The sequence below is a fragment of the Calidris pugnax genome, unplaced genomic scaffold (genome assembly GCF_001431845.1).
Source record: "Calidris pugnax isolate Ruff unplaced genomic scaffold, ASM143184v1 scaffold17, whole genome shotgun sequence".
NCBI lineage: Eukaryota > Metazoa > Chordata > Aves > Charadriiformes > Scolopacidae > Calidris > Calidris pugnax.
Window position 1 is genome coordinate 3,856,796 of NW_015090794.1, and position 24,589 is coordinate 3,881,384.

At 37.2% G+C, this 24,589-nt stretch overlaps 1 protein-coding gene across 6 annotated transcripts in view; it reads left to right on the top strand.

Annotated features, from left to right (window-relative positions):
- Positions 1 to 24,589, top strand: part of RBBP6 (retinoblastoma binding protein 6) — a 31,619-nt gene that overhangs the window by 816 nt on the left and 6,214 nt on the right. The window contains exons 2-16 of one of the 6 annotated variants that reach the window (XM_014936357.1): positions 7,028 to 7,127; positions 9,188 to 9,226; positions 9,912 to 9,948; positions 14,795 to 14,839; positions 17,215 to 17,303; positions 17,416 to 17,512; positions 18,357 to 18,496; positions 19,363 to 19,535; positions 20,282 to 20,385; positions 20,899 to 21,251; positions 22,160 to 22,175; positions 22,256 to 22,334; positions 22,431 to 22,488; positions 23,613 to 23,975; positions 24,326 to 24,427. In XM_014936357.1, coding sequence (XP_014791843.1) covers positions 7,028 to 7,127; positions 9,188 to 9,226; positions 9,912 to 9,948; positions 14,795 to 14,839; positions 17,215 to 17,303; positions 17,416 to 17,512; positions 18,357 to 18,496; positions 19,363 to 19,535; positions 20,282 to 20,385; positions 20,899 to 21,251; positions 22,160 to 22,175; positions 22,256 to 22,334; positions 22,431 to 22,488; positions 23,613 to 23,975; positions 24,326 to 24,427 — 1,795 coding nt within the window. The remainder of the gene's footprint in view (positions 1 to 7,027; positions 7,128 to 9,187; positions 9,227 to 9,911; positions 9,949 to 14,794; positions 14,840 to 17,214; positions 17,304 to 17,415; positions 17,513 to 18,356; positions 18,497 to 19,362; positions 19,536 to 20,281; positions 20,386 to 20,898; positions 21,252 to 22,159; positions 22,176 to 22,255; positions 22,335 to 22,430; positions 22,489 to 23,612; positions 23,976 to 24,325; positions 24,428 to 24,589) is intronic. The other 5 variants (XM_014936362.1, XM_014936360.1, XM_014936359.1 and 2 more) reach the window with 5 other exon arrangements.

A 24,589-nucleotide genomic window follows, 5' to 3' on the forward strand; every position in this document is an offset into this window, starting at 1 on the left:
CCGCCGGCGTGCGGGGGGTACCGGGAGGGCAGGCGGCGCCGTGTGGGAAGGGAGAATGCGATAACCGCCATCGGTAGCCGTGACTTTTATTTGGGGGCCTCACAGAGCTGCTCTTTTGTAATTGCTGTTCTGACAACTACCTTCAGATCTGTGTTTTGGACGCATAGAAGAATACGTGTTTGATGTGCGACCTAGAGTGCTTACAAAAGTTCTGGTTTCCTGGAATTCTTTTCCATAAAAGGATAAGGAAATGTGGGAGGATATCTTACAATAACAAGTTTGCCACGTTTTCTTTGAAATCTGGCAGAGAAAGCTGAAAGTGATAGAAATAGAACAGGTGGCTAATTTGAAGACGGTGGTTTTGGTGACTTAATTTTGTCTTTGACTTCTTTTACACCACTTTTTTTGAAAACTGGTTTTGTGCAGAAACTGCTCACTAGCAACATTTATAGATCAAGAGTGCATCTGTGAGTTAGAATTCATGATTTATGTAGACCCTTTAAAGCCTATTGCACATGAGCGTTCTCTGTATCTAAATTATACTTTTTAATTTCTTGTTAATGTAACTTCTTTTCTACACAAAATACATTGTCATTCAGATGCTGTTGAGCATCACTTCATCATTCATTTCTAACCTTTTGTGGGTTTTTGTCCTGGTACTACGTGTTAGCCATTTCGGGGCAATACTGAAGTTTTATGGCAGAACATTTATAGTGAGTATACGTAAGAAATGTTCTTAGAGAAGTCAGGGATGATAATGGTTTTGTATCACTTACTATGATATTTCAGTTTGGTGATCTGCCGTCTTTTAAGTTTGAATGTGATTAAAGACTTTGGTATGTGACTTTTCAGAAATAAAAAAGCCCTTCAAAGTGTTTTCATTTCTTAATTATTTTTCCCCGTGGCTCTGTGACACTTTTACAACAGTTTTTTCTTTAAAATACGTACTAGTGGTTATTTTTTCCTCTTCCTGTTTCATGTATTGAAACTTCAACAGAATAATATGTACTCTGTGGTAACTGTAACTTCAGTCTTAGCCTTTAAAGTGGTTGGACCTAAAGCACACTGTTTATCTACAGATACTTAAAAGTCTTTTCAGGAGGATGTCTGCAAAGAGACTTACCAGTACAGTGTTAGGGGCCTTAGGGATGCCATTGGATTGCATGACATACGAGGTAGAGATACATTTCAGAAGTCTTGCATTTTTCTAGTAATATTGAATAAAATTACCAAAAGCTTTTGAAAGATGTTTAGTTTGCTTTAAGGGCTTTGCTGCAGCAGGGTCTCTGAATTTTTGCCTTCAGTTCCTAATGTGCTTTCAGCTTTGCAAATGCTAGCTATGCATTGTTTTCATACATAATCAGAATTCAGTAAAGAAACATTTGTACTTGCTTCACTAGGTTATGTTGAATGTGGTGTTGCCTAATGATGAAGTTAAAGGAGGAGTATCTTTCATACTTTAATGAGCATCACTCTTTAACAGGGACAAGATCCTTCTTTAGGTAGATTGTGTTGCATTTTGACTTTTGTAAAATGAGTGTAAAATTTTAAATTATGTATTTTTGACACAGATGCTTATGGAAGTTTCCATAAGGGTGCTTTCCTGAGAAAATACAGAAATCCTCCAGTAGTTTTCAGAGCAAAACTAGAGAATACATTTTCAGTGCAATACATACATACGCCAAATTTTTGGGTTATACATATAACCATGAAATTCATGTTGTATTAATCAGATGTAGAAGCCTAAACTCACCTTCAGAAGATAAAGGAAAAAAAACTAGACCAGTGTATTCTGCCTAAATGGCATGTTTAGAATTCTTTTGTGTGGACATAAAATATTGGTTTTCTTATAACTTTGTGCAGGAGTCCTAACTAAATGCTAAAATGATCTGGAAAGAACAAAGTGAAAGTTGAGTGCAGATGGCCTGCTTGTTCAGATGTTTCAGAGTGCTCTAATCTTTTACTGTTCAGTAACTGTTTATTTTCAGAATGGAAGTCTAGTAACAAGCAATACTAATATAAGCTAAAAATAAACAGGATTTTAAATATCAGTGGGGAATAAAATTATATGATGGGCTGTTTTTAAGATGCTGAGAAGGAAAAATGGATGGTTGAGACTTATTTTTAAGGGGGAGGGGGGGCGTGTCCTCATCTATGCTTACTATAGAGGCATGTGCTATAGAGGCAGAATTCCCTTCAAAAAGCCTATACTCAAGAATGATGCATTTAGACTTGCATTCTTTTAATTTGATGTGAATTTCTTGACCTGTCCTTTATATATTCTCACAGCATTGTGAAAGAACTGCAAACTCTAGAACTGAGGTTTTTAAATTGCTCTCTCCTGCCCTGTAACATTCTTACTCAAAGCACTTGGAGGATGTGTTGTTCTGCTTATCAGGCAAAATCTAAAAAAATGTAAAACCAAAGATGTGACTCTGAACTGGTTGAATAGTTTTAAGGAAGAACGTTGCTTTTATAAGGCTCTCTTGAACTCAAAACTTGCTTGAGCTCAGTGTTGCAGCGTGCACTTGGCAGTTTTAGTAACGCCACGATGTCTGCAAAACATCTCATGCTAACTCTGAATGAAATCATTTGGCTGATGTCTGTCTGTCTACTGGAATGTCCTCCACTCTGTGCAAACGTAGCATTTTAGAGAAGACATTTAAGCAACTTTCAAACCTTGCCCTTCACAGTGGCATTTTGTGTTGCATTGCTAGTTTGGAGGATTACTTTGGGTACACCTCTGAGTGCAGTTAGTTCTTGGGCTGCCGTGCAGCCTCACTGTGTAGAGCTTTGGGAAAGGAGGTGGAGTTCCCTGGTTGAGTTGAGGGTAAGCCATGTACCTACTCAAAAACTGTTACGTTATGGTGGAGCTCACATGCTGCCTGGCTGGGAGTCAGCTGCTTTGACTCTGTCACCAGCAGGTTTGGGACCTCTCAGGCGTGTGCTGTCGGATAGTTAATGTCCCTTGGCCAGATGCTTGGGGCAGGCTCGGTTTGGTTCATGACCATGTTGTCTCCAGCATTGCTTTCTCTTTCCCAGTCATGCACTGAAACGGCAGGCAGAGTCAATAAGACATTAAGGCATCAGGCAGTCTGTATAATCAGATTGAAATGATTGAAAGCATGTTAGATTTTATTAACTCATCCTTTCAAAGCAATATAGGTGCTCTTTTGGAGCACAGTACTGTATAATAATAATGCAAATGAAAGTTCCATGAACCATTTGGCCTACTGAACTAGCTAATTCAAGAAATTATGATATACAAATCATAGATCAAATCATTGATAACCAATTCTGGTGGAAGCTGAAAATCCAGAAATAGTAGTCCAGTCTGTTAATGGGGATGTTTTGAGGCAGTGCTCTCAGTACCAGTTACATAGATGGTTTGTTTGTCACAAAGTGTGCAAGTGGTGTTGATTAGAACAAGAGTGTTTTTTTTTTTTAAAAAATCACATAATGAGAGAGCATATTTTTAAGCACTGGGGAGAAAATGTGTTCTTGGGAGTTACCCTGTTTTCTGGTAGAGACAGTCTGGCATGTTTGTAGTCATTTTCACATCTTACTCTGCAGATCCTTCCCCCAGTACCATAACAGCTGTTTAGCAAGGCATCTAAGCCTAATAAAGGCTTTTCTTTGGCATTTCACATACAGGCTTGCCTCCTGATGACTTCTGTTTTGATGAGCTGTTGTACTTTATCTCAATGAAAATACTTCTCTAGCAAAAGCTGAGATAGGCTTTTGCAATGCCAAACCCAAAATGGTGGATTAAAGCAGGCCATAAAATAAAGTAGGAACTTTTTTCAGTGACTTGTTTATACCATACATATGACACAAATAATTAAAACAAGCAGATTTTTGGAATTATAGATTAATTTTAAAATGGAGTTTTTAAATTGTGCATTAAATGCAAAGCAGTATAAGCTTTAGTGCATAACCTGAGCTGTTTGTACTTTTTTGCAGGAAGAAGGTGGTGGACACTAATGCAATTGTTGATTTAAGATTTCGAAGTCAGTATGAGGCAGAAATCAAAATAGCTGTGGTTTAATTTGTCTGTCTCCATTTCTTGAAACACTTCTTTCCTTTGACTCTTTCAAGCATACTTTTTTTGTTGTAGAATAGATAGCAAGTTTTAGAACTTTTATGTCTCTTCTTCTCTTGATTTTAATATAAGACCCAAATCTCGCTTTGCTTTTTGCAAGCTTTCTGAGTTAATTGAGTCCTTATTTTTAATCACAGATTGACAAAAGCCCATTAGCCACTTACTGGACATCACTGGCAGTAAAACAAATTTGTGCTATAAGAGAGGAGGAGTCAACAATGTTGTTACCTTCAGCTTGGTTAAACATTTCTATTGGAGCTCTGCTTGGTGAAATGTGAAAAGTAGCCTTGTCGGGCATGGTGTCACTGCTCACTTTGCAGATGACAAGTCATGTGGTGAGGCAGAGTGACACTGCTTTGCGGCTCTGGTAGTTGCCAAGTCTCTGCTAGGGGATGTAGGAGACACAGGGAACAGGTTCTTGCTCGGAGTTTAGTTTAATCTGAGAGCTGGTAGACTAAGCTGGCATCTGCTGATCAAGCAAACCCAAATTTCCAGGGACTTCAGGAATAGTGCTCCAGCTTTTAGTCCTTTCCTATTAAAAAAAAAATTAACTTTTTAGTCTCTATTGTTTGACTTCACCTTTAATAAAATTTCATCACCAGAATGAATTCAATTAATTGAGGTGAAGGAAAAATAAATGTGTTAAAGCCAACCGGTATCAAGTCCCTTTGCAGAACTGACTCAGCGATGTACTCTGTATGTGAACACTTCCACGTGTTCTCTGAGTTGGTGATTAGAGGGATACTCCAAGTAGCAAATCCAAATATGTCCTATACAAATGAAGCCTTGACTTCACCAAGCTATGGATACTCTTCAGTTGATCCATTTAAATGTGTACTGAATGACTCTTAAGGTGAATTCATTTTTATATGTCTGTTACTAGATGGCTGGAGCTCTCTTCACTGCACTTAGCAAGTGGCCTGAAAACAAGCATGTATCTATATCTGTAAACATGCAAGTGTAGGCTGTTCAGAAGGCAGATGTTAGTGTTTTGTTTCAAATGGTCAATGCATTGTTGCAAAGTAGTAAAAGAAGACTTATCTTTTTTTGCATCATATACCTGTTGTTCATGTTCAAATTGTTCAAGCCTGCAAGGTCAATCTGTGAATAAATCTATTGGTTCTGTCCTCATATGTACAGTCTCTTTCTAGGGGAGGTGCTGCCCTTGTAATCTTCTGCAGAACCACCACCATCCTCAGTTTGGCACAGGCATAGCAAACTCTTCCCTCTTTGTGGAGATACTGTTACTTATCCTGTGTCTCTGAAATCTCAATCCAGTGGTTTGAGATGTGGACCAGAAAGAATAACTTCGTATGAGCAGGTAGAAACAGCTGCTTTGGGCTTCTAAAACTACTGCTGCCGTGATCTTCCAGTTACTTGTCTTAGTACTGCTTGAGCTCCTTCTCCATCAGAAAGTCCCAGTGCAGGCCTTTCTTGACAGGTGGCTGTGTAATGGTTAGGCTTTCCTTTTGAGAAGAGCTCTAGGGTTTGGTTTCAGGATATGGCTGCTGTAAAAGCTTCTGTTTTCCTCATTAATAGTCCTTTCTCCTTCAGTGTTAAACTACTCTGAAGTCCAGAGGAATCTTTGATTCGGTTCCCTAGGGGTGAAGATCAGGAATTAGTTTCAGTTAAATGATTTCTTAGTTTTCTGAGGAAGCATGCTGTCATTTGGAAATAGAAGCGACATTTTCATTTCATCATTGAAATGATGTCTTCTGGTAGAAGGGAGGTTCCTGCCTGCAGGAATAATATACTGAAAATTGGAGCATAATACTCATATTTTGTTTGTCGTCACTGGGCAAAAAGGTAAGGGCTTTTAATATTTAAACTTGTAGGCAGATTACAGGGAATGGCTGCTGATAGTACTTTAAAATATTTAGTCATAACCAGCTTGCGCAAGTGCAATATAAAATCCATTCTTATGGAGAGATCTTTGCATTTTAAGCTTACTCAGTCAAAATATTTCAGGCAGTTGGGGTTTTTTGTTTGGGCCTTATGTAAAAGGTCAGAAGGCTTTCTTCCTTTTTGAAAGACTAACAGGGTGTAAGCCAAGGCAAAAGCGTAGGTAGCTTCAGGCACACACTGTTTTCTAAAGGCTTGTAAAGGCTGTCCTCATAAGTAATTTCGTTTGAGTCTCTCTGCTGTGCAAAAACTGAATTGCAAGAATTCTCGTCCCTTTGGTTAATTTAAACTAGATGGTTAGCTTAAGAGGGGTTATACCACTTTATTTTGAGCCAATTCTGCCCTACTTGTGAAAGCAAGCTCAAAAATCCCCCAAAACTTCTGTGATCCAAATTCTAGCACTGCCAGTTTCGTTTCTATTTAAATGTAAAGCACTGAGCAGCTGAGAAATGTGGTTGTGGAGGGATTAAGCTCCAAGAAATAGACAGAGGTGGCAGGCTCTCCTCTGGGTTCTGTCAGCCTCAAGCACTAGCAGCATAGATGAATCCTTTTTAGTTAACAGCTATGAAAGCAATGGCTCAGAGTTTTAATGCTTTAGCTAAGTACCTGTTTTGTTGCAGGGCAAGCTGGTCAGAATCTGGTTTATGCATGTGAGACTTTGCTGTGGTTTGTTTTTCTCCAAAGGTCTATTGATTTTGTAGCCTAACAGAAGCAAAAGCAACTTAAGCTAGATCAGGGAAGAACATCATGTATTAGCAGACTCTACTTTAATGACCTTTCAGACCATTTTACTGTTGGCATTGGAAGTATTTTAAAAAAACAAAAATATTTTGCTGCTTGTATTTGATTATCAAACCTTGAAACATACTGTTGGTGTGTTGAGATGATAAAAGAACAATGTTACATAAAAAAATTTGCCTTTGTATCTGTAAAGGATTTCTCTGAAGTGCTATGTAATTACATACTAATATACATTTTTATGAATCAGCTAATGTTTTTTTCCTGGTTTTGTGTTGTTTTCAGAATACACCGATGATAATGCCCTGATTCCGAAGAACTCATCGGTAATTGTTAGAAGAATCCCTATTGGAGGAGTTAAAGCTACCAGCAAAACATATGTTATGTAAGTATCCATAAAGCATTGTATTCTTTGTGAGGGGTTTCAGTGTGTTAACTTCTTCTGTCTATAATAGTTTACAGAGGCATTCAGGTTCTATCTTTCTAGCTGCTCTTAGTTTTTGTTGTAATGGGGTAGATTTTAAATCCAAAGTAGGTTTAGGTTTTTAGGCCTACTGGGACACGGGGTTCAAACTCCCAGCTATGATAACTTTTAAGATCACTTTTGAATTTGTTCTTGGGGTTGATTTTTCTGAGGCCCAAGTAATGATCTCTTTCCTCTACGTGGAGAGATTCCTTATTATATGTGTTTACTTTTATTGCTTTTATAGTAAAGAGAGACATCCATTGTAGTGTAAACTTATAATTTGTTCCTGTCTCCGAAGAGTCTGATTCTCAGTACTTGACTATTTCTTGCACTTGGGGGTGGGTGGGATATGAAAGTTATTCTTAAGCCCCAAATCTGGGGATTTTGCATACTAGCTATAGAGGAAGGACCAAGGGTTGCCAGGTGGTGAGCAATGCAAATAAGAAGTTTCATTTATAAGTGATTCCTGTCGATTTGCTGAAGACAATGTCCATTTCAGACAAGAGGAAACAATATCCTGAAGTGCATTGCCTTTTGTGCATGCAAATAAGAAGTTTCATTTACAAGTGATTCCTGTCGATTTGCTGAAGGCAATGTCCATTTCAGACAAGAGAAAAAGAACAATATCCTGAAGTGCATTGCCTTTTGTGCAAATATGGTGAAGGAATAGTTAATCCATTCCAAATTTGAAACTGAGTAAGCAGTTTAGCACATTACCAAATGTTACCAGTTATCTTTCTAAGTCTTTTTTTACCCTAAGCTGATACCTGTGCTCCAGGTTTTGATTCTGTATTCCTAAGATTTATGGAGGACAGAGAATCAGATGTACTAATTAAAGATATTCAAATGCAGTGCCAACACTACAGGGTTATTGCTATCACTTATGTATTCAAACGGTCCAGTTCTATGTCAGCTACGTTAGCATGGTTTGAATGGTCATGTTTTCCAGCCTTCATAAAGATATGCCTCTCTACCACAATTAGTAGATATTATTAGTGTTTGGTTTTGCCATGTCTTTCTCATGCTGGTTCTCAATAAGTAAAGCATACTGATGAGTTACAGTGTGTATCCAACAAACAGTACAGCAGCATCCTGGTACTCATGAAGCATTTGCAAGTAAAAAACCCCGAATTTATGTGGCTCTGTGTGTAAACTTCAGGCATATTACTGCAGTAGTTGCTGCATTGCTTTCAGGCACACCCTAGTAATTCTGGACACTGCAGCGTTGTGCTTACAAACGTGGCCTTGATTTCGGGGTTCATTTCAATATGTATCTTACTGCTGTCTTGTCAGTGCATCCTCTGTTTCTGGTTGGATGGCACCCTCTTCTGGTGTTGCTGCCCTGAAATGAGAGTACAGATGCTGCTAGCATCAAAGATCAAATAAATACCTGTATGCAGGGATAAGGAAAGAATGGCACTGCTGTTCTAACATTGAAAATTAACCAGGCAGATTAGCTTTCTATTCCTGTAGCTGGAAACATTGCAGAAACAACTCGTAGAGTGCTTAATGTCTGGGAGTTATAAATGTACCCTGTAATGGTGGGGAGGCCTTCTAAAATGCTTTCCTGGCCTTGCAGTATGTTCTTCAGGGTAGATGTATGAAGAAACCATTGTGTGGTAATCTAAAGTATTTCCTTGTACTTCCTCATCTTCAGGAGGTACGTGGCTGTAATTGAGAGCCTGGTGACATTCTAATAGTGGCAGGAAGCACGAGCCTTTCTAGTCGTACATAAATTCCACAGCAGCCTTTGAATTGCCTCTGCTCATGGGACACTTTGGATGATGTATGAATTGTTTGTTAAGTATATCAGTGGTTGCATGTCTGATTCACGATGAGTAGCATGCAGATACAGATCAATGAGTATGTGGAATCTCAGCAAGTTTTCAAATGTAATAAATATTTCCTAAAATACTGTAGCATTTTCAAGATTCTCTTAAATCAAATTCTGGCAATTAAGACCTTTTTTTTTGTCACAGGACTCCTAAATCGCACAAAATCCTAGAAACTGCTTTCAGGTGACATTTCTACTACTATTTTTAGTCAATATAGCATATGTAACACATTTAGTATTTCGGCACTTTTCATGGCTAAATCTAGTAGATATCTGAACACAGTGCTTGGGCTTCCACAAAGAAACACTGTTCTCAAGACTACGCTGCTGACATTTTTATGTTACTCCTTTGTCAGAGAACTGATTTTTCTCACTTAAGTAAATTTGCACTTCGAAGTGTCTAGACTTACCACTGTTCTTTCTTAGAAATAAAAGTACTGTATCTGGTACCTATTTGTAAGACTAAGGGTATACAGATTGGCTAAAGCTACCTTCATATTTAGGTCGTTGATTATTTAAGAACACAAAATTGTAGCACAGACTTAATGCTTTTGATACTTTGATACTTTTTGATACTCTACTTTTGATAGCAGAGTCTAAATACCTGAGGACTTCCTCTTGCACTGTTGTGTTCTTATCTGTAAGTCTTAGAATATTTGTGACAAACTAGAAATGTGATTTTGGGGGTTTTTTTAGTTGCACTGAATGTATCAAATAGAGAACAATTTATGTATACGAATAAATTTCCAGTCACTAGACTATCAGAACATAATGTTTTGGTGTTCAGGTTTTACAATGTGGTTTTGATGCTTTATGTTGGGTACGTGTGCTATATTTTAAATTCTGATCACTTTTATTTCTTCTTCTAGAAGTCGAACTGAGCCAGTGAGTGGAACATCAAAAGCAGTATGTAAAAACACAATCTCACACTTTTTTCTACACACTGCACTTAATTCTAAACAATGTAGCCTTTTAATAATTTTCCAAACATTAATTTAATATATTTTCTAGTGAAACATAGTATATGCTGTAAATACAATGTATTTGATTCAGCATAGTAAAAACTGAGTAATGCCATCATTTGCAGAGTTCTAATGTGAATATTGGTATTTGTGCCTAGTAATGCATTGTATTTCATATTGAATATGCTAGAATATTTCCTGTATGACTTTGTGTTGTACAGATAATGTATGATCATTTTTAGATCATGTAGGTTCAAGGTTTGCTCAATTGAACATGGTGCCATGTTCTACATCTGTCTGTCTATAGCTAGTGATATGTATGTTTGTATAGGTTGTTGTGTGCTTTTTGTTTCTTGCAATAAAAATTGTTTGGAGTGTATTTTTTGCCATTTTCACATTGTATCACTTAGCTTTTGTTTTTAAATACTTTTTTTGCCTAATGGTTTTTGAAAATGTTATCAAAAACCACTGAGAAACCATTATTGTTAAACTTGGTACTGTTTCTTACTTTCAACTTGGGGGTTCAAACAAATACCAAAACCAACATATCCCATATGTTTTGAGGACAGTTCTGTGCAGCTAAACGATTCCTTTTCGTGTCCTTAAATACTTGGGTATTTGTTCCTAAAACTGTATAATTGAAGTGATATTGTTTGGGCCCCTCTGAGTGCATAAATGTCTATAATAGATTGCCATGAATTTAAATATCGTTGCTACACAAAGTGGTATTCTAAAGTTCTGCGTTTGATCCTTCTGCTATATCTGATGAAGCAGTTTAGTTTAATAGTTCCTCTGCCAATGAAACTATCTAAAACCCAGTGTACAAATTTTGGCACAAGGTCAGAGCCTGGTGCATTTGTGGGTAGAATTCCTGTTATTTTTCTTAACTTCTGCCTGCAGTACATTTTTGGATCTGGGTGACTTCAGAGTTGGATGCTGCTTTAATTTCCCAAAGGTTAAGCCTTTCTTTAGTATACCACCACTTGGAATTTATACTTGGAAAAGGGGCAGCATTTTTTTTCAGTCTTGAAAACGCTGTCATTCTGCTGCTAGAATATAAATAAGTAACACAAGGAAATACTTGACTGGTGATGGTCTAGATCTTGATTTGCCACTTGGGTCGAATAATATGTGTAACTATGCATTTCCAAATAGTCCTTATAGTATAAAAATTACTATTTGGTGTTTTTTATTTTCCATCTTTATTTTAAGTATAACTGCTTTTTCTTCACTAGAATGGTGTGAGGCATTACACTAACCCTGGATCATTGGATCTGATGACTTGATAAGCTGTTAGGATAACTTAATCTAGAAATTCATGAACTCTGGGTCTGTGTTCTGTGAAGAATACAGCCTCTCATTCTCGTGGAATGGTACACAACTTAAAATTGAAAACTTTTTGTGTGTAGGCCTAAAACACTAAGTCTAAATCTGCATCCATAATTATATTGCTGATTGATTTGAATTCCTTTTTGGACATGAATGCCTCTCATTGTGAGTTTGAGTTAGTTTTACTGGCCCAGTGACCCTAGTAGTTAATGTAATGCATTTATGTAAACCACATTTATAGTACTTGATCTAATTCAGATGGGTTTTTATTTCTTGAAAACAGTTATTTTTCTTTTTGTTTACTAGCATGTGTATAAACACAAATCACATGTTTCATAAATAAAGTTAACATTCTTTTAGCCTCGTGTGTTCCCTGGCATGTCTGTATTACATTTCTAAGTAGCATCTTACCATAAGCTAACATAGATGTCTTAAAAAAGAAGAAAAAAAAAAAAAGGAAAAATAAATCCTGGAGTGGGAGGGAAGACTAAGCGTTAGTTAGAACTAATTAAAGTAAATGAAAGGCAAAGCTAAAGCATTCCCTTCTTGTTTGCTATGACTGTACCTGGTTTGGGTTGTGGGTAGCCATAGGGAGGGTGGAAGCCTTGCATCTCTCTCCACAAGTCCTCTCTCTATCTCTCACTGTATAAACCCTGCAGTTTCAGGTGTGTCTAGTGTTTGAGACACAATTAATTTTATTCTTAAAGCTAACTCAGGCCTTGGCCTAAAGCGTGGGAGCTTTGTTTGTGTGTTGTTTTTTTTTAAATACACATTTCTGTATGTATTTCACAGCAGAAACTGGATCTTAGTGTGGAAGGAATAAATCGCTGGAAAGTTTGCCAATTGTTGAACAGTAAAGCAGCAAAATTAAAATTAGTTAATTTAAAAAAAAAAAAAAGATTGCACAGAAGCTTATACTTTGAATATTTCTTCACTGTCTTGCTCTTATGTTACACTTCCAAATCTGTGCTGCTGTCCTACTGTTACTACAGCCAGGTCAGGAAAGGGGATTCTTTTTGGTTTAGTATTACCATTTCAGTAACTGCAAGGATCTCGTGTTGGTATTTGTCCTTAGAGGCTGCAGAAATACAGAGAGTTTTGTCCATTGTTTTATTGCCATCAAGCAGAACTGTCATCCTTCCTGGCTGAACTTCTAGTTTAGCCAAACTATCGGGTTTTAGGAAACCACTTTAAATGTAGCATTTCAGCAGTGAGATTAGACTTTTCCTCCTATTTTCTGTCAGCTTCTTTTGTGATAGCTTTATTTTAGTCTCCTGTTTAAAAGGGGAGCTAATACGTTGACTGTCAATGCTGGGATTTTGGGTTGGGGTTTTGGGTTTCTTTCCCCAATTCTTTTGCAGTGTTTTCTTAGGGTTGTATACAAGTTTCATGGAGATGCTGTTTCTTCTTGACTGATTTGAGGGACTGGCAGGAAATACTTCAGTAGAAATTTAAAGGGAAAAAAAGACACAAGAATGTAGGATTATTGGAAGATGGCCATTGGGCAAACTTACTAAATAGTACATTAATTATCTACTTGCTGCTTTTGATAACTGTTTAGTAGAAAGGAGTGCTATCACCTCCTTTAAGAAATTAGACTGTTGCCTGCAGGCCATGTAATAACTGTTTCCTAAAAAAATACAAGAGCTGATTAATAGTTTATTAACTGTTACATTTCAGTTATTGGTCAATACTAGATGGTTTAACACTAGACTCCAGTAGGGAGCTTTCCTAATTTTGTGTTTGTTACTGAAAAACCACAAAACAATAGTGGTTGTGCCTGCCCTGAGAGAACATGGGCGTGTTTTTCCACATGTAAAAAAGAGTGGCATATGGAGCATGACGCTGCAAAATGCTTGATCAGACTTCCTTTTTAACATTACTATGTACAAAATGTTCTGAAAAGAAGGAAAGTTGACTCTTCTGGTAAAACTTGCAACAGAGAGAAGGTCTCTCTTTCCAGATTGAGGTGTTCCTTTCCAAAGGAACGTTTTCAAGAACTTTTTAGTTTAGCAATAGAGTGATGCTGTAGGTGCTTTCCTGAACGTATAGAGGAATGATTAACTGGAGTGAGGAATCGTCTCCTACATGTAGATATTTTTGCCCCAGACACTGCTAAAGCTAATCCCTTGAATTCTTCCACTGCATTAGGTAATGAAGGACAAGCTCTTTTTCCAGTAAAGGATTTTAATCTCTCTTCTGATCAATTTAGTGACCTCTTGAGGAGAGCTTTTCTAAATTTTTGAGCGACTTAAGACATAATAAGCATGATTCAGGTGTCTTTCTGATAATGTTTTACTAGTGTGAGCTTAATTGCTATTTGTGGCGTAATATGATTCAATATACTGGAAAAGGAACAAGACAAGAGTTACCCTTTTTACTTGTGGAAAAACTGCACTTCAGTACTAGTTCTCAATAAACACGGCAGTCCATCTCTAGCTAGTGGCCTGAGGAGTTCACTCCTGCAAGCTGTTCCAGTAGGTAGATGGGAGGGAGGAGTGTTGTTGCAATGGATTAAAAATATCACAAAGTTGTGCTCTGAATCCATGTTTTCATCATCAAGACTATGCTTTACACTTTCTTGCTTTTGTTTGTTTAGTACTAGGCTGCTATTAAAAACTGCTTTTGGTCTGATAGCAAGGAAAATACTAAATTCTCACACTTCCCAAACTAATTTGGATAGTATGGCCTGTGGCCTAAGAAGAAAATCATTGATAAATCAGTTTTCTTAGTTTTTATAGGCTACTCCATCATGATAAACACATTTTATTTAAATAATTTAGGCAGTTGTTTTTTTCTAGATGAAGTGGTGGATTACTTTTGGGTTACTTTTATGGCTGATGTTTTAGACTGGTGTTTTTATTTGGGTTTTGTGGGGTATGATGAGTTTGGCATGTTTAAGGGCAGTTATGCCTATTCCTTATTCTGACAGGCAGCTGCTGTGCTCATAAAAACATGACCATGTGCATTTATAAATAATGTAACTTACCAACTACACTGAAAATAAGTTTCCTGTAGTGATGCTTCTTTCTCAGATAAACATAATATATTTTTTTTTAAATCTGTTTTAGCTGAGAATTGACAACTTCCTTACCCTTTTGACTTATAAGCACTTGTGAACATTTGACAAGCATCCCTCTCTGAGATATTCTGGAGCAATAAGTTGATCTCTGGAGGTTATTTTAGTTTCTTCTTCTTAACCACATAGGCAGTCTCTTAAGCTATCATAGATTTGGACTTTGTTTTGAATAAATGCAAATTACACTGGGTTGGAAATGCCTCTTTCGGTGACATTATCATAGATTTGGACTTTGTTTTGAAAATACAAATTGCACTGGGTTGGAAATGCCTCTTTCGGTGACACTCAGGATATAGCGCAGACTTTCAGATTAGAGTAGAGGTTAACTATTGCTATGTTTTGACTGTAGAACTTGAATATGTGTTTAATTTTTTGTGAACAGATTGATGACTCTTCTGCATCTATTTCTCTGGCCCAGCTTACTAAGGTATATATATTCTTGTCAAATACTTTAAAAAAAGTGTTTGCTTCGTATTTTTAAATTTATACTGTGATCTATAGCTGGATAACTGTTGTAATTTGAACAAAACTTTAAAATATTTTTTAATAATTTAAAGTATTTATTTTAACTTTAAAATGTGTGTATATTTTGATACTATCCTGTAAAGAGTAGTTCCCAGTTTGGGAAGATAGAAGGGGAGTACCTTATCAGCCTCAACATAATGTTGCAGTTTTACTCATCTTCAAGACACAAAGAAGAAGCACTTCAGAAGCTGTTTACCGTTTTTCATACGTTTCGTTAATTTTGCGTTGGAAACTTAACACAATTTTGCAGAAGAATTTAATTGGCTGTAAGTTATGGACATTCCAGGGGGGGTTGCAACAGCCAAAATAGAAGCGTTTTTTGTAACATGGACAATTGCATGGCTATTTTTGAATTTCTAGACGTTACAGTTACAGATCCATTCTTTGAATGCTGCACAATTTCATACATTGTAGTATATATACAGTGGACAACATGATCTAATTTGTTTGAACGCAGACTGTGTAAATTGTGTAAATGTACCTAATTGTTTATAGGAATATACCAATGTGTATGTGTGGCATATTAGCAGATGTGACCTTCTGAAACTGTTGTAATGCCATGTTTTGCTATGAACTGCTTGCATTTTTTGCTCAACATTGTGTAACTTTGTCTGGGAAAGCACTAGTGATTGCACTTTGTGAAAAGGCATAGTGCTAGCCAATTAAATTCCTAGTCTTTAAAGTTACAAAGATTAGAGAAGGTAGGACCTAATGCAGAGTAGCTAGTTCATTCTTCTGAAAATAAAGGCTGGAGTTCATTTCCAAGAAAGAGAAATCTCTTCCCACTGATAACTTCTTCCCTCTCTCTGCAGAAATTAAATTGTGTACTCTTGGGGGGAAAAAAAAGTAGCTTGGAAGGTAGCCACCAAAAGAAATTGGTCTCCATTAGTGCTGTCCCTAAACGTGTCCTTGGTTCTGTAAACTCATGAAGTTTTACTCTAAAATGTGAAAAACTGTCCAAGGTGGTGTACACATTTAAGCTTTCAAGAAAATTTAAGCATTTCAGAAAAAATACAGGAACATAACATAAAGCAGCTCAAAACTGTTACTTACTCTAACATCTTTAGTGCAGACTGGCTTAGCATGGAGGCAATGTGTTAACAGTTTTCTGGTTTATTATTACTATGTATTAAATGCCATATTTGAATTTTGGTCTATTCCTACTAATGTTTTGTGGGTTTTGGATGTGTTTTGTAAACCGTTTGGGTTCAAACAAATTAGTCAAGTATCTGTAAAGTTTTCTGTAAATGTTAATGGAAATGATTTCATAGCTGTCGATCTGGATTATGTTACTGTTGAGAAAAAACTGTGTATATGAAACAACCATTTAATAAAATGTTGAAACTAGTTGGTTGCTTTTGTGAATGAATGCATATAAAAACAAAAACATGAGTGGTTGATCTGAATGATAGGTGCTTGAAGGTCCAAATCATTTACAGTCACTCCCTTAGACCCTGCTTGTATCTGGACTAGTGTGTAATATAAACATTTTAACAAATACTACTTAAAAAATCAGCTGGCTTCAATAATTTGAAGATCTAGTTTGCATAAGGTTTCTATTACAATTTGTGTGTTAAAAGGACACAGTCAACTGTAAAAAAAAAAAAAAAAGAAAAAAATGCAGGTTTTGCTTACTGTAGTTAAATCACAATATGAAGAAACTAGTAGAGGGCAACAGGCAGTTTGCTCTGCCAACAGCACATGAAAAGAATGGTTTGTCTTGCTGAGGGATTGTAAAAAGCTTGATTCCTTTTAATGCTTCTGTGTCAGAAGTTGAATTTCAGCAAGCAAGAACTTCCCCAACTCTTAAGTTGTGTGTCCTTTTAATGTTGCAAACTGTAAATAATGATGCTTACATACATGTTTCTCAATTAAATGTACAGTGGATATCTTTTCCTTCAAATAGTCTGGAGCTTAAAAATCAGTTTAAAAATACTGGATAGTATGGTTTTTTTCTTCACGTAGCTTCAGTCCGCTTTGAAGAAAATTGGATTGGTTACACAAGTCTTTATGTAAGGTACAAACAGAGCCTAAGGTTTTGAGTGCCCAAGAATGCTCTTTTCGAGTAGGTTAACAGGCACATAAACATCATGTAATGGCGTAAGGACTCCCCAGAACATCTTCAGGACAAATATATTTTAAATAAGCAGCTGTTTTCATGCAACCTCAGCTAGCGTTGTGCTGCTCTTTACAGGATTGGATGAGTGGTGTTGTCTTTGGCTGTGTGGGCTTAAATGTGTTTCTAATGTGTGTGTCAAATAATTACCTGTTAAACAGACTGCCAATCTGGCTGAAGCCAATGCTTCCGAAGAAGATAAAATAAAAGCTATGATGACACAGTCTGGCCATGAATATGATCCAATCAAGTAAGTGTTGATAATGTCAAATCTGTTCTTTGAAGATTATGAAGAAATTGTAGAGATGTTTGTTTTAACAAGAGACACACATGCATACCTTTTTTTCCCCCAAAACTTCTAGTTACATGAAGAAACCCTTGGGTCCACCTCCACCATCATACACGTGCTTTCGTTGCGGAAAACCTGGCCACTATATAAAGAACTGTCCAACAAATGGGGTAAGATTATGGGGGATTTCTGGTATTGCTAAGTTTTTAATTTTTTTTTTACCTTGGCAGTTATTTAACAAATATATGAATGTTCATATTAGGAATTGTTTTTCTTGGGGTGAAATACAGAGGGGAGTGTTGCAGTGCAGTGTTGCAGAGCACTTCAAATTCAAGGGAAACCTGGAATTATAAATGCAAAATCTTTTTTTTTCTAGGTCATGAGCATTAAACATGTCTGTAGATTTTTCTCTGTGAACTTTCATATATATTTTGATATATTTCAGTATTATTGGAAATTTTTCTCTCTTTCTAACTTTATATGACAGTTCACAGTTTTTAATATTTCATATTAAAAAAAAGATGTTTCTGTTGATCCCATCTACTGAATATTTGCATGTTTTAGTTATACAAGTCTCTGGTTTAGTATTAATTGCTATTTAATATGAGTCACTGACTGTGTAGGCATGATCTAAGAATTTAACCTTGGTATGTAGATGGTGAATATAAGTTTCTCCAGTGAGTGATTCAAATCACTGAATTAAGCTCTCACTCTGAATTGTCCTTTGGAGGAGGGTTTGTGTCTCTCCTCTGAGTAGATGGTGAGCTAAGGGCTATTTCACCCGTAAGGAACCCGAAATGAAGCCAAAGAATGTCTGTTGAATTCAAAACACTGCTCAAGTCTATGGAACATCCTGTCTTTATTCATTTAGGGAAATAAGTATTTCAGTTGAGCAACACAAGCACTAGGTAAAAGAAGAGGATTAAAGGGTTTTGCTGTCAAAAATAATCATTGAAATCTCATTTTAAGTGTGGGTTTTAAAATGAGCTACATCTGCGTTTCTTTTCTTAACAGGACAAAAATTTTGAGTCAGTTCCCAGAATTAAAAAGAGCACAGGAATTCCAAGGAGTTTCATGATGGAGGTGAAAGATCCCAATACCAAGGGTGCTATGCTGACAAACACTGGAAAATATGCAATACCAACTATTGATGCGTAAGTATGGAATTAATCAGACTGACTGAAAAGGGAACCAAGAGAAACCATGTGTACGTGCCTAAATAGAAATGCAACCATGTTTGCCAGTGTCTGTAATTACAGGAGATGAAGCTTTGTCATCGTATCTCAACCTTAAAATCTGTGATGCTTTCTAATGTCAGAATAGGGTGGTCTTATTGTTCATTCCCCTGGAAGTTGGTTAAGCTTGTGGTGTACTAAGAATCTGTATTTCTGCAAAACATTTCGGCAGTGTTTGTTGTTGGAGTCATTCTCTTTGAAAGCTCATTTTGCTTCTGTTTATGTTTCAAAGGCTTCTTGCAAAATTTAACAAACAGCTGTTGGACTGAGATTTTTATCAAATCTCATGTGTGAAACTGACTGAATTTTTCCTGTTGCTGTAGACTAAGAAAATAATACTGTGTATTGAGAACAGTGGCTGTTTAAAATGCACTTGGTAGCACTTCTGTTTTTCTGTTGTGGATCTCCTTTTGTAGAAGCTGTAACATAAGACTTCTTTCATTTATAAAATGTAATTACTCAGAGACTAGCTTTATCCTGAGCCTGCAACTTACATTTACCCTCCGGCAAAGGAGAGATGGGATTCATTTCACCTGGTTTCTAGCTGTCAAAAAAATACTTTTCTAGTCTCAGCTAATTTTGTGGTTGATCCAATGAATGGGAGAGTTCTGCAGAAGGAAGATTGTTCCCCCCTCCTTCTTCTACTGTTGTGGCTATAAAAAGATATTTTAGAACGCTAATGTGAAGTATTTCTATCTATTATCTTCCTTTGATAAAATCCAAAGCTTCTAGAAGTTTTCTTTTGCCCATCTTAAACTTTTTTTTTTTCTTTCCACCTCCTCTAGGGAAGCTTACGCTATAGGAAAGAAGGAAAAGCCTCCTTTTTTACCAGAGGACCCATCCTCTTCCTCAGAAGAAGATGATCCTATTCCAGATGAGTTGTTATGTCTCATTTGTAAAGATATAATGACTGATGCAGTTGTTATTCCCTGCTGTGGAAACAGTTATTGTGACGAATGTAAGTGTTAGTCCTGTGTTTGTTAATTCGAAACATCAAATCTGATCTTCTCAGAGCAGAAATAGGAGATAACGAAATCACTGTTCCCAGTTCTGTTTGACACTTGACTATACCCTGAATAAGAAAGGACTCTTCTCATATAAAGAAAAAAAAAGAACAGAAAGCTTTTTTCCCTTCTTATCTATCTTGTTAAATCCACTCTACATGCGGAAGGATGAGTAAGAGAAAAGTGATAATTGTGCAAGTGATTACAGTATTAGATATTGAATGCATTTAGTTTGTCCACAGTCCTTTCTCTCGTACAAAATGACATGTCCAACTCTGTTGACTTAAGTGTGGTCTGCAACATGGATAGTTAGGCATTTAATCTGCTTCTCCATGGGAGAGTTAAGAAGTTAAAACCTTCCAAATTCAAACCTGCTAATGTTTTTTTTTAAATGTTTTATTCATTAACCTTGAGGTTGTTGACTTCTCACTGTACTAGATATTGGAAAAAAGACTAGTTGAAACATCAAGACACAGCCTGCTCTACATCTTCAAATGTTACAATAGTGAAATACCAAAACTGTGTAGTTACTTGCTGCATACTAGAAGTTTTTTACACTATTCAGTATCTATAGCTCCTTGCTCTCAATTCAAGACCATATTCACCCATTAATCGTATACATGTTTTTATAATTGATTAGAACCAAAAAAATTTCCTTAGTTTGGCTAAAAACTATTTCAATTGCTCTAATTATTCACAGGTATTAGAACAGCATTACTGGAATCTGAGGAACATACGTGTCCAACGTGTCATCAAACCGATGTTTCTCCTGATGCTTTAATTGCCAATAAGTTCCTACGCCAGGTAACACCATTACTTTTATGTAAACTGTTTGTAAGAAAAGTCTATTTGTAAAAAGTGGAAAGGGAAGAAAATATTTACATCTCCTTAAGCAGGGCTAAATTGAATAAGGCTAAATATACTTTTTAAATATATTACCTATTGTTACAGCTCTTGAGAGACAACCTGGCAAATTCAATTCACGATTGTTTAACATGATTGCCTTACTTTCAAATTCGGTGTTAACACCAAAGGACTTTAAATACAGATACTCAGTTACAGTCATTAATAACAGTGTTTAATGTGATGTGTTCTTATATCTGTATGTTGATTTCTTTAGGATTAATAGCATTTACAGAAATGTACAAGTAATTTTGCTCTGTGAAGGCTTTTGTTTGTATATCTGCTGAGGTTTCATACTACCTTTCTGTAAATGTTTTTCTGCCTTTAGGCTGTGAACAACACTCTGTGGAGGCTTTTGTTTGTATATCTACTGAGGTTTCATACTACCTTTGTGTAATGTTTTTCTGCCTTTAGGCTGTGAACAACTTCAAAAATGAAACTGGCTACACAAAAAGGCTCCGTAAGCAGATTCAGCAGCAGCAGCAACAGCAGCAGCAGCCACAGCCTCCGCCGCCACCACCACCTCCACCACCCCTCATGAGACAAACAATAACACGCAACCTGCAGCCTCTGCTCCGGCCAACAATTGCCAGACAGCAGGATCCACTAATGATACCATTAGCTTCTCTGGCTTCTCGTTCTGCTTTGTCATCCTTGGGCCCTGGTCAGTCTGGGCTACCAGTAAATCCGTCTTCTGTTGTTGTCTCTGATCTTCCTCCAGCAGTGTCCCTATCCCTCCGGGGTGAAAAGCATGATGGACCTTTTCGGTAAGTAAAACTGTAGATTCACGTGAATATAAAAGGCAGCAAAAAGGCTTAAGTCAGATTATTCTTCTTGAACACTTCAGATAGCAATTTATATATTATTAGTGACAGTTGCAGATAATTGTGGGAGTTCTGGCTTTTGTGTTTACTTAGAGGGAGGACTCTTTGATAGTTGAAAGTGTGCTTCATGCAAGAATTTTCTCAGAAGTGTTTCGTGTTTGGTTCCCTTATCAGTCATTCAGTACAGGTTTACCCTGAATGAGGAACCCTTTTTTCCCTAGGAGCCCTTGATTTTAAGTGGCTGAGCCCTTGATTTTAAGTGGCTAGCAATTCTTAAAGTAACCGTTTAGTTATGTCAAACCTTCAAAATTGTTTAGGGCTTATATCCTGTCAACTTTATGCCTTGAATGCAAGTAGGCACTCTGTCCAGAAGGCCGTCAGGCTGAGATGTATATGAATACAAAAGATGACAATTCAATGTGTAGGGCAGCCTCTGAACTAGCACATAAACATTTCTTAATAGAATTTCAGTTCTTGCATCTTCCAAAACTGAGATTCAGTGCGGGGGTTATATATACCCTAATCCTTTCATGAGCAACTAGCTTAATAAAATATGTTTCCAGTGAGTTTTCTCTTTAAATGCCAGTTAGTCCAGATAGACTTCTCATCAGTGCTTCATTTGGAATCGGCCAACTTTACATTTGTAAATCTGGGGAAGATGTTTATTTTCTTCCACTTCCAGTAGTCGGCCTTTTCCCTCCTTGGCCTTTCCATGCCAAGTAGCATCCTAATAGGATTGTGAGGTTATAAGAATGTGGGGTTTTTTGTATTGATGCTGACCCTGTTTTACCTCCCGCTGCTCTCGTGAATGCTGCGGAACTTCCGAAATCTTCCCCTCTGTCGATCACCAGTTTGTTGGAAGAGAAGGTAAGTTTTATTTCAGCATATGCAATCATTCTTGTATTTTAGTGGAGATTATTTTCTAACTGTTTGCATTTATTTGCAAGGGCTATCAGGTTCCTGTACTAAGACAACCAGCATTGCCAAGTCTTCTGGGCCCCCAAGGACAATCAATACCCACAACTGGTAAGTAACTGTAACTTAAGAGTTTCTTCTGAAAAATTATCTTCGGATAAACTGAATGTTTGGGTTTTTTCTTTTTTTTTCTCCCCACTTCCAAAGGTCATCCAATGAGAGCCAGTACCATTCGCTCAGCAGGTGGCAGACCAGGCTGGGAGCTGTAAGTATTCTACAGAAATTCAATATATTGCTACTTGTAACCTGTTAAATTAGGCCATAACACGTAACATACAACAGCTGATTTATAATAAAGTAAGTATGTACAGATAGTTATGAAGAATACAAGTGGTAATTAATTTTTAAATGGCTTAATTTGAGTTAGCTCTAACAAAGGGGATCTGTGCTTGCAGTAAGATTATTTAAAATAAAACTCCAGTACATAATTGAAAAGAGGACTCTGAAAAATGCACACTTTGAGGAAACCATAATTACATATAAAAATTAAATATAATTAAACATCAGATGGAAAGCCACCCTTTTGATTACTGGCTGAATAGGGCTGAAGAAATTGATTTCCCAATAGAAATCAGCCTCCAACATTCTTTCTTTAACAACTTAGTTGATACCAATTGAGCAAATTATTGGAAAAGTCAACGCTGTAATTTTATGACTGTTTTGAATTTCTTCAATGTAGTCATCTCAAACAGCCAAGCTGCTTTCTCTCAGTTGGAGAGAGGAGTCTGTTTTATCTGTCACTGCAGTGTCAGTTCAGTCCTTCGTTTTGCGATGTATTTGTTACAGATAGATTGTAAGGGTGCATTGTGTTCATAAAATCTTAAAGATAAAACCCAGGATCCATCCCAGATTACCTAAATTCAGTAAGCGAGACAAAAGCAGTTTGAGGACACGAACAGGCCAAATGCATCATCATGAGGGAACGACACAGGAGGTGTATGTGGGAGGAGTTACAAGGTGTTTGAGAGAAGATCATTTAGTATCTGTGCAGTACTTTGAGGATGACAAGTGTGAAGTATCAAGGAGTGGCAGAGGAGCAGTGGGCACATGGGAGATGAGAGTTTCTTTTAAGCATGGGCAGTCTCCATCCACAATTGCAAGGCTGAGTATAAGGGGAGAAGGCCAAGGGAACTCTTAGGGATGAGGATGTGGAAGGCAAATAAGAGAATAAGGAAATGAGTGTAGTCTCTCATGAACAGAAAACAGGGAAAAACGCTGAAGTTGAGAACAGGAAGCACTCGCCACCATGTTCCTGCTTTGTTCGCTTTCCTCTTGAAAATCAGGGCAGAGTGTAACAAAGTGACACATGTTTTTGGGTTTCTTTTGAAGTGCAAATCGAGGACGCCCGCATAGTGACCGTGCCCAAAGGACTCAGGCCCCATCACTACCAGCATCAACACCAGTCTTTGTGCCTGTGCCTCCACCTCCCTTGTATCCTCCACCACCCCATGCACTTCCTCTTCCACCGGGGGTACCACCACCACAGTTTCCTCCTCAGTTTCCACCTGGTCAACCTCCATCTGCTGGGTACTCTGTCCCCCCTCCAGGATATCCCCCAGCTCCTGCAAACATGTCATCAGCTTGGGTACCAACAGCAGTACCAGCGGCTCATTCAAATGCCATCCCAACGACACAAGCACCTCCCTTATCTAGGGAGGAGTTTTACAGAGAACAACGGAGACTTAAAGAGGAGTAAGTATTTGGCTCAATGAAGTTGTGTTGTTTTTCATTTTTGTGTTTCGATAGCTGCAGTTACACTAAAGTGCATCTGGCATAAGCCAAAATGACGTAGTGTTTTTTCCGATATACTTTTTCGTTGGAGATGGTAAACATTCAAAACTAAAACAAGACAAATGTAATTCTAAAACTTTCCCTAAAACTTGTAGGAATTCTAAAACTGTTTTTTGCTTAAATAGGATGTTCACCTTTTGCATTTGCATGCAGTATACATTTTCTCATATTGGCCATGTTTTGTTTCTTGATGTCTTTTTGTAATAAAGGTCAAACTATAATTGTAATAAAGGTCAAACTTATTTTAACAGGGAAAAGAAAAAGTCCAAACTTGATGAGTTTACAAATGATTTTGCTAAGGAATTGATGGAATATAAAAAGATTCAAAAGGAGCGTAGGCGTTCGTTTTCCAGGTAACTGCTTTACATGTCCGTAATGGAGAAGCAGATTGTCTAGAAGAATCAGGAGGAGTTCCACTCCACCTCTCTATCATTAGATGGATTGGATGATTCAAGGGATTAGCAGTGATAGGAGTTTCATATGTAGGTTACTAGCTCAAAAATGGCAGAGATTAG